Source organism: Mandrillus leucophaeus, unplaced genomic scaffold, assembly GCF_000951045.1.
Source record: "Mandrillus leucophaeus isolate KB7577 unplaced genomic scaffold, Mleu.le_1.0 Scaffold1205, whole genome shotgun sequence".
In the NCBI taxonomy this organism is placed as follows: domain Eukaryota; kingdom Metazoa; phylum Chordata; class Mammalia; order Primates; family Cercopithecidae; genus Mandrillus; species Mandrillus leucophaeus.
Window position 1 is genome coordinate 177,015 of NW_012100377.1, and position 9,524 is coordinate 186,538.

At 44.3% G+C, this 9,524-nt stretch overlaps 1 protein-coding gene across 1 annotated transcript in view; it reads left to right on the plus strand.

Moving 5' to 3' along the window:
• The window catches only part of MCM4 (minichromosome maintenance complex component 4), a 16,840-nt gene extending 7,509 nt beyond the window's left edge, over positions 1 to 9,331 (plus strand). Inside the window, exons 10-17 of the mRNA XM_011970428.1 lie at positions 108 to 228; positions 2,480 to 2,739; positions 3,207 to 3,572; positions 4,037 to 4,164; positions 5,528 to 5,735; positions 7,086 to 7,314; positions 7,782 to 7,915; positions 8,744 to 9,331. Of these exons, the coding sequence (XP_011825818.1) occupies positions 108 to 228; positions 2,480 to 2,739; positions 3,207 to 3,572; positions 4,037 to 4,164; positions 5,528 to 5,735; positions 7,086 to 7,314; positions 7,782 to 7,915; positions 8,744 to 8,836 (1,539 nt within the window). The 3' untranslated portion in view covers positions 8,837 to 9,331. The remainder of the gene's footprint in view (positions 1 to 107; positions 229 to 2,479; positions 2,740 to 3,206; positions 3,573 to 4,036; positions 4,165 to 5,527; positions 5,736 to 7,085; positions 7,315 to 7,781; positions 7,916 to 8,743) is intronic.
• The last annotated feature ends 193 nt before the right edge of the window (positions 9,332 to 9,524 follow it).

Below are 9,524 nucleotides of genomic sequence, written 5' to 3' on the forward strand. Positions count from 1 at the left end.
GATATGCACTGCAGCCTTACATGGCGAAAGCAGTACAAAGACATGCAGATTTTTGTCCTCCTGCACTCTCTTTGTGGCCCACATGTTCTCTGTTTGCTGCCCTTCAGATCAAGCTTCAAGAGTCTCCAGAAGACATGCCTGCAGGGCAGACACCACATACAGTCATCCTATTTGCTCACAATGATCTGGTTGACAAGGTTCAGCCTGGGGACAGAGTGAATGTTACAGGTAAGAGTGTAGGTTTGCACCAGCACTTTAGCATGTCTGTCTTGTTTTCAATGCTGTGCTTTAGTGAGTCATTGGACTCAGTCACAGGTCCAGTTCTGCCTGCAGTTGTCACTACATGTCTTTGAGACTGTGGGGTATATCCCCACTTTATCTGCCACCTTTTTAACTGAGTACCACGGCCCAGCATCGTGAAATTGTTCAGTTCTTCTCAAACTTGAATGTTGGAACTCATGGTTTGTGCGGTCACTCGCCTCTTGATATCTCAGTATCCTGGAGCTATGTGTGTCTCAAGTCAGTACTGTTTGCATCATGAGACAGCAGCCTCAGATAGGCTGGTATGGGTAGAGTTTGAGTTATGCCATTAGCTAAGTATTATCAGTGCTGGAGTTGTAAGTAATTTTTACTTATTTCCCAAATGTGTAGCCAGGGGTTAACATTTGTTTATTACAGAGAAGAATGAGTCAGAGTGACTTATTTCCATGTATAGAAGCTGAGGTTCAGGGATGCATAGACAGCAGTAGCTCAGATGCCACGATAAATCAGGACCCAGGACTCCTTCTCTTGCTGCCACGAGAGTATTCTTTGCACAGCACCACATGAGTGTGGCAGTCTTCCTTTTGAACCTGTAGAGTCACAATAGATTTTGGTTGGCGGCAAGGGAGTGTTGATGGCAGCATAGTTCTTCATTGATGGGCAAGGTGGCAACGGTCACAGAGTGCCTGAATCTGCTCCTGAGCGGAGAGCCTGGGGCACACCACGCATCGGCCTTTGTCTTCAGTGAGGCAGTGCTCACCCTGTTTCTTCCCCAGTGTGAAGTCCCGCAGTTGTCACTGGCAGTCTTCTGTTGTAAAAGTACTTGTAGTCACTGAGAATTAAAATAATGCGTAGTCTTTAGTGAGTGACGTGCATATTTCTAGTCCTGCTACCCTGAAACCTTTGATAAAGTATTTAATCCAATATTTTAGTTTCCTCACCTACAAAGTGGAGTTAATGTGATGATACATGTGTGAGAGTATTTGGGTCCTAGGGGCTGTGGAAAGTGCTGTGTAGATATGAAATAAGTATCAATGCTGCTCTGTGAGATAAATCATCATGGGCCACTTTAAACATAGTCGTCCATCCCTAGCCTATATCGGAGTGAAGAATAGTGTGTATTCTAAGAATGCGTGTAAACTGGTTTGTTGTGTTAAATAAGAATTACACCAACCCACTAAATGAGCAAGACTCTGTGCCATTGTGTTGAGATAGCTGTAAGGGGGAAAGGCCGGACTTTCTCCAAAAGCTGCAGGAATCAGCCTAGAGTTAAAGGCTTCTGGTTTGAAATCCAGAAAAGACGAATATCAGATCAGACTTCTGTATGTGGGGAGCCTGCCTTCCAGAAGAATGCATGATTTGCATGCTTTTGTCAGGGGTGGTGGGCGGGGGGTGGGACCTAGTCTAGTTTTAATGGCTGGAGGATTTTAGCATTTTGTTGAAGTCAAGTAAGTGCTAAGCAGATTCTGTACACTCAACTTAGGGAAATAAAAATACTGCTTATTTACTACAACCACGAACCCAACATTGAGCCAGAAGCACAGCAGCTCCATTTCACCCTCAGGGTGACTATGCCCATGGAGGTGCTCATGTAGCTACAGTTGCCCTGGAGCACTGCTGACTAGTGGGCCCAGGTGAACACGTCCTCGGCTCTGTCATTTACAGAAACCTTGATTCTTTCTCGTTTTGTTTTGTTTTTGAGAGAAGAGTTTCGCTCTTGTTGCCCAGGCTGGAGTCCAATGGCACGATCTTGGCTCACCGCAACCTCCGCCTCCCAGGTTCAAGCCATTCTCCTGCATCAGCCTCCTTAGTAGCTGGGATTAAAGGCATGTGCCACCACGCCTGGCTAATTTTTATATTTTTAATAGACACAGGGTTCTCCATGTTGATTAGGGTGGTCTCGAGCTCCTGACCTCGGGTGATCCGCCTGCCTCAGTCTCCCAAAGTTCTAGGAATACAGACATGACCACCTGGGTTCTTTCGAGCTTGTCCATTTCCTGCTACTGTTTCCCCGCTTGCTCAGCAGGCGGCAGCTTTGCAATGTGGGTCTGAGTCCTGGGCTTGGGAGGGTCATTTAAGAGATGGTGGAGCTCACCTTTCCAGGGCCAGCCCAGTGTGGTGCCTCGCTCTGAAGTGCACCTGTTGCCTACGCTGGTTGCTGAGCCACTCGGAGGAAGATATGGGAAGGTAAAAGTGCATCTCCTGGTTGTGCCCTCAGGCATCTATCGAGCAGTGCCTATTCGAATCAATCCAAGAGTGAGTAATGTGAAGTCTGTCTACAAAACCCACATTGATGTCATTCATTATCGGAAAACGGATGCAAAACGTCTGCATGGCCTTGATGAAGAAGCAGAACAGAAACTTTTTTCAGAGAAACGTGTGGAATTGCTTAAGGAACTTTCCAGGAAACCAGACATTTATGAGAGGCTTGCTTCAGCCTTGGCTCCAAGCATTTATGAACACGAAGATATAAAGAAGGTAACAGTGGATTTTAAACTAGGGGTTGGGATTTACAGTTCTTTAGAATCAAATAGTATAAACATCCACTCCGCCACTTAAGCCATTTGCCATAAAGGATGCGAGCTGTGGCCTGTTAGAGCAAGTGCTGGCAACCGGACTTGCCATTGGTTGAGGAGAGTCATAGCATTGTCTATCCTCATCTCTGCTCTAAACTTAAGTTTCTAAACAGAAGAGGCCACACAGTATCAGAATAGGGACAGGGACTTGCATGGCCATCATTCTGGCATAATGATGGGTGCTGATGAATAAATTGGTCAGTGATAACTTAGAGCATATCAAGCACTTTCAGGAGCCTTTTTATACCTTCCTGCAATTTCCTAATTGTAGTTCTTTATAAGAGAGAAAAGTACCTCTAAAGTTTAAACTACATCTCAGTTACTGTGCAGAAAATGAATGTTTAGACATGTCTCTGTTTGATTATTTAGGGAATTTTGCTTCAGCTCTTTGGCGGGACAAGGAAGGATTTTAGTCACACTGGAAGGGGCAAATTTCGGGCTGAGATCAACATCTTGCTGTGTGGTGACCCTGGTACCAGCAAGTCCCAGCTGCTGCAGTACGTGTACAACCTCGTCCCCAGGGGCCAGTACACTTCTGGGAAGGGCTCCAGTGCAGTTGGCCTTACTGCGTACGTAATGAAAGACCCTGAGACAAGGCAGCTGGTCCTGCAGACAGGTGCCCTTGTCCTCAGTGACAACGGCATCTGCTGTATCGATGAGTTCGACAAGATGAATGAAAGTACAAGATCGGTATTGCATGAAGTCATGGAACAGCAGACTCTGTCCATTGCAAAGGTGAGTCACCTTCTCCACCATGAATGTGGACATGTTTAAAATACGTGGACCCTTGAAAGACAGCGTATGTGGAACTGTGCTGTGCTACCTTGGTTCTAACTTGGGGAGATTGATATGTGCTTTTCATATCATATTTCAGCTAAATCTCTACATATCTTCTACAGGATATCATGTTTTGTCTTTATTGCTGTACTAGCCTTGAATTTGTCCTAAAGCTCTTGCAAGGTGCCTGCTTCCTGAGAAAAACGTGGTTATAGCACGCATTCATCTAAACTCAGTCCTTGGCATGAATCTGAGGACAAGGCTTATCCAGGTGAACTGCTGAAGTCAGTAAAGGCAACATGGCTCAGGCAATAGAAATGCTGTAGAGGGAATATGGGTTTAGTAGGTGGCCGGGCAAAGATGGTACTTGTTAATTGCCAGCGTCAGGGAGAGGCTTCTAACCGCACTGTTCTCTCTGATAGGCTGGGATCATCTGTCAGCTCAATGCACGCACCTCTGTCCTGGCAGCAGCAAATCCCATTGAGTCTCAGTGGAATCCTAAAAAAACAACCATTGAAAACATCCAGCTGCCTCATACTTTATTATCAAGGTATTAAAACAGATTTTTATTTTGTTCATTTGTAGAATATTCAGGGTGAGATTGAAAAGGAGCTACTAAGATTCAGCAACTGCTAATGGAAACTCTTCACTCTTATCAAGATGTTTCAAATTTGGTTGGTCAAGAGTTTTCACGACAAGGATGATGCGTGTTTTCATTTGATTTTGAAGCAGTTGGGATGTTTCCCTCCCGCGCCATTTTCACATGGCTGTCACTCATTACCCTTAGTCCTAAAGCCACTGCTGAGAGTCAACAGAGAACAACTCTGTACCGTAGATGAGGCTCTGAAAAGTTAGATTTATTAAAGTGCAATCACATAATCTTCACTCTCAGCCCCACTACAAATATTGGACATTTTTCATAAATGGATTTTAGGTTTTAATTACTTGCTTTTTTTTTCTTTTTTTTTTGACAAAAGTTTTTTTCCCCAAAAAACAGTTGAATGTGTTTTCATTCAAATCTTTCCATTGTCAGCCAGGTACAGTGACTCACACCTGTAATCCCAGCACTTTGGGAGGCTGAGGTGGCTGGAGTGCCTGAGCTTTGAGGCCACCCTGGGCAACTTGATGAAACCCCGTCTCTACTAAAATACAAAAAATTAGCCAGGCGTGGTGGTACATGCCTGTAATCCCAGCTACTCAGGAGGCTGAGGAGGCACAAGAAATGAGCCAATGGGAGTGGAGATTGCAGTGAGCTGAAATCATACCACTTCACTCTAGCTTGGGCTATAGAGTGAGACTGTCTCAAAAAAAAAAAAAAACCAACAACTTTCCATCGTCAAAATTATAGAAACCTTCCCCTAAGGGAAGTCTTCCTTTGACTCAGCTGATTGGTCCCCAGCCATTCCCTGGGCTGACCTAAGGGCTAGGGACAGCACAGGGTGAGTGGGGTGAATGGATGGACACAAAGGCCCTTTCCACACCAGGCAAAGATGCTTCTCCCTGCGGGCGCTCACAGGATGCACATTCACTGCACATCTGTGGTGCTTGAGCAGTCTTTAGTATGTTGTTTGTAGGTGTATTGGTGTCTCAACTAGGAAAACAGTTTTTTGTTGTTGTTGTTTTGTTTTTTTGAGACAGAGTCTCCCTCTGTTGGCCAAGCTGGAGTGCAGTGGCGCGAACTTGGCTCACTGCAGCCGTCGCCTCCCAGGTTCAACCAATTGTCCTGCCTCAGCCTCCCGAGTAGCTGGGATTACAGGCACGCGCCACCACTCCTGGCTAATTTTTGTATTTTTAGTAGAGACAAGGTTTCGCCATGTTGGCCAAGCTGGTCTCAAGCTACCAACCTCAGGTGATCCACCCACCTCGGTCTCACAAGGTACTGGAAAAACAGTATTTTTACTTTATTTTCTTAGGTTTGATTTGATCTTCCTCATGCTGGACCCTCAGGACGAAGCCTATGACAGGCGTCTGGCTCACCACCTGGTCTCACTGTACTACCAGAGTGAGGAGCAGGCAGAGGAGGAGCTCCTGGACATGGCGGTGCTGAAGGACTACATTGCCTATGCACACAGCACCATCATGCCGCGGCTAAGTGAGGAAGCCAGCCAGGCTCTCATCGAGGTAACCCTGCTGAAAAAAGGCTTACTGTGCCTGTAGCCCACAGCATTAATGTAATCGACCAATCATCTCCTTTAAAATATTAATTATTTTGTTAAGAATAACATACTGTTTTCTTCCTTTTTTTGAGATGGAACCTGACTCTGTTGCCCAGGCTGGAGTGCAGTAGCGTGATCTTGGCTTACTGCAGCCTACGGCCTGTGCTTCCGGGTTCAAGCAATTCTCCTGCCTCAGCCTCCCTACTAGCTAGGATTACAGGTGCCCACCACCACTCCTGGCTAATTTTTGTATTTTTAGTAGAGACGGAGTTTCACCATGTTGGCCAGGCTGGTCTTGAACTCCTGACCTCAAGTGATGCGCCAGCCTCTGCCTCCCAAAGTGTTAGGATTACAGGCATGAGCCACCATGCCTGGCCTAAGAATAACATACTATTTTTTATAACTGTTTGTTGTTTCCTCCCATATTACAGAATTGACTTTACCAAATGTTGCAAAAGGGGGAAATAGTTCATTTATGTAGGTAGTACACACACTTTCTGTGTTTAAATACTTACAAGCATAGTGAATTTAAGATCAAAGACCTGGTTTCAAATAGAGGCAATACTACATAGTAATTTGGAAACTGAAAAAGTCATCCAGTTTCTGTAAGCTTCCTTTTGCTTGTAAAAAACAGATTGAGCAGTCTTTTAGGTTCGTTTTTCAGCATCCTTGTACATGAACTGAAGTGCACAATGGCACATTTAGGTTATTTGAGCATTGTGATATTAAGAAAGTTCCTGGTGCTTTGATGAGCTTTACATCCTAACTGAGCTCCCAAAAATGCTAAGATGAAAGTTACAGACATTATGTAATTTTTTTGTGTGTCATAGTCTTGGGGGTTGTTCATGAAGAAATAAGACTGTGTCATCTGTATGTGAAATTGATACAACTTACCTTTGCAGCATTCTCCCAGCAGTCCTTATGTGCCCCATGTGAGCACTTTTCACAGACAGACCCTGATTCTCCCTATGAGTCGTCATAGCCTGCTCCTCTCCCCACATGCCACATTGCTTTCCTCTGCCATGCCATGCCCATCTCTGTTCTTCAGAGCTACGTTAGATGCCACCCTCTCCAAGTATTCTACCTGAGCATCTCCCAGTTGGAATATGTTCACCCACCACTGCACGCTGAACGTTGACTTCTTCACCTGGGATTTCTGTGGTCTGTGTAGCCTCTACCACTTGATGAGCTCCAGGGCCCAGGACCATATCTGAGTTCCATTTACTTAATGGAAGCCTAAGTGTTCAAAATTCAACCACAAAACTAAAGTTGTTGTCACCAAGGAGGTTTGTTTTTGTTTTTCTACCTACAATAGGCTTATGTAGACATGAGGAAGATTGGCAGTAGCCGGGGAATGGTTTCTGCATATCCTCGACAGCTAGAGTCATTAATCCGCTTAGCAGAAGCCCATGCTAAAGTAAGATTGTCTAACAAAGTTGAAGCCATTGATGTGGAAGAAGCCAAACGCCTCCATCGGGAAGCTCTAAAGCAGTCTGCAACTGATCCCCGGACTGGCATCGTGGACATATCTATTCTTACTACAGGTTCGTTATTTTCAGGGAGCAGAAAAGCTTTTGAAAATTATTTCAATATGTATGTAGTTCATATGTCAGATTTAAGCTAACAGTTAAATCATTTGAAACAGACGTTCTTAACCTTTTTTGGATTGGGACCCCTTTGAGAGTCTGATGAAAGTTGCCCTTTAATCTTATCTTGATATAGTTTTAAGGAGATTCTGTCTCTTCGACTGTCTGGGAAGTTTTGTTAGACAAGTTGTTTGTTTCTTAGCAGCAGCTGCTTGCTGCACAGATGTGTGTACTGTTTCCACGGAAAGCGACAGCTACTGGCTTCCAGAAAATTGCAAATAATTCAAAACTCATTCCCTTCAAATGTACTCAGCCCCTGTCCCCTTACCTTTCTAGATGATACTACTAAAGGAATATTTTTGAGAATTTGAAACATTTCATTTCATAATAGCAAAAATGTTTTCATTGATTTCTTTTTAAATCAGGGATGAGTGCCACCTCTCGTAAACGGAAAGAAGAATTAGCTGAAGCATTGAAAAAGCTTATTTTATCTAAGGGCAAAACACCAGCTCTAAAATACCAGCAACTTTTTGAAGATATTCGGGGACAATCTGACATAGTAAGTGTTTATATGTATGTTTTGTTTGATAGAACTTTCTCTTTTTCCTTAATATTGCTTTTGGGTTTTTTTCCTTTATTTATTAAATAACAAATATAGATAAGAATGAAGAAAAGGAAGATGAACCATAAGCCATCATCAAGAAATAATCACAATTAAAATTTTTGGCTGAGTGCAGTAGCTCATGCCTGTAATCTCATTTGGGACTCAGGCGGATCACTTGAGGCCAGGAGTTTGAAACTAGCCTGACCAATATGGTAAAACCCTGTCTCTATTAAAAATACAAAAATTATCTGGGTGCAGTGATGAGCACCTGAAATCCTAGCTACTCAGGAGGCTGAGGCAGGAAGATTGCTTGAACCCGGGAGGCAGAGGTTGCAGTAAGCTGAGATCCTGCCACTGCACTCCAGCCTGGGCAATAGAGTAAAACTCCATCTCAAAACAAAAGAAAAAAAATTGTTATGCCCCTTTTATAGTTGTTATAAGTTTGTTTTAGGAATGAAATATTTGAGTGTCATTTTGTAAGTAAGTAAGGTGAGTTGTTTAGTGAATAAAACTATGCAGGCTTTCAGTGCTGGTCCACTTTCCATCTCTATGTTGTCACTGAGAGGGCAGAGTTGATAGTTACAACATGGACTATACAGATGCCAAGTCTACCATATGGACCATCTGGCCACTCCACTGCTGATTTAGAGCATAAGGCATGTGTACAGCCACCAAAAAGAGAAAGATTCTGGGTTGTACTTTAACATTAAAATTATGGTGTCTCTAACAGGTAAAGGAGGGACTTGACATGTAAAATATTTATTTTCTTTCTCTTCCCCACAGGCAATCACTAAAGATATGTTTGAAGAAGCACTGCGTGCCCTGGCAGATGATGACTTCCTGACGGTGACTGGGAAGACCGTGCGCTTGCTCTGAAGCCTTGTGAGCAAGGAAGGCTGCCTGCATGTCCTGCTTGCTGCATGCCACACGGGTGTGGCCTGCATCTCAGTTGGCCGCCATCAGTGTAAATAGAGCTTAAAGTCGTGGTTTGGCTACATAAAAATTTTCTAACTTGGTTCAATATTTGTAGTGAAGTATCTGTTTTCTTTTTCTTTTTTTTTTTTCCACATTATAAATAAAAATACTATGCTGGCCGGGCACGGTGGTTCACGCCTTTAATCCCAGCACTTTGGGAGGCCGAGGTGGGTGGATCACGAGGTCAGGAGTTCAAGACCAGCCTAGCCAAGATGATGGAACCCATCTCTATTAAAGATATGAAAAATTAGCCGGGCATGGTGGCGCACGCCTGTAATCCCAGCTACTCAGGAGGCTGAGGCAGGAGAATCGCTTGAACCCAGGTGGCAGAGGTTACAGTGAGCCAAGATCACGCCACTGCACTACAGCCTCAGCGACAGAGTGAGACACTGTCTCCAAAAAAAAAAAAAATACTGCCGGGCGTGGTGGCTCAAGCCTGTAATCCCAGCACTTTGGGAGGCCAAGACGGGTGGATCACGAGGTCAGGAGATCGAGACCAGCCTGGCTAACACGGTGAAACTCCGTCTCTACCAAAAAAATACAAAAAACTAGCCGGGCGAGGTGGCGGGTGCCTGTAGTCCCAGCTACT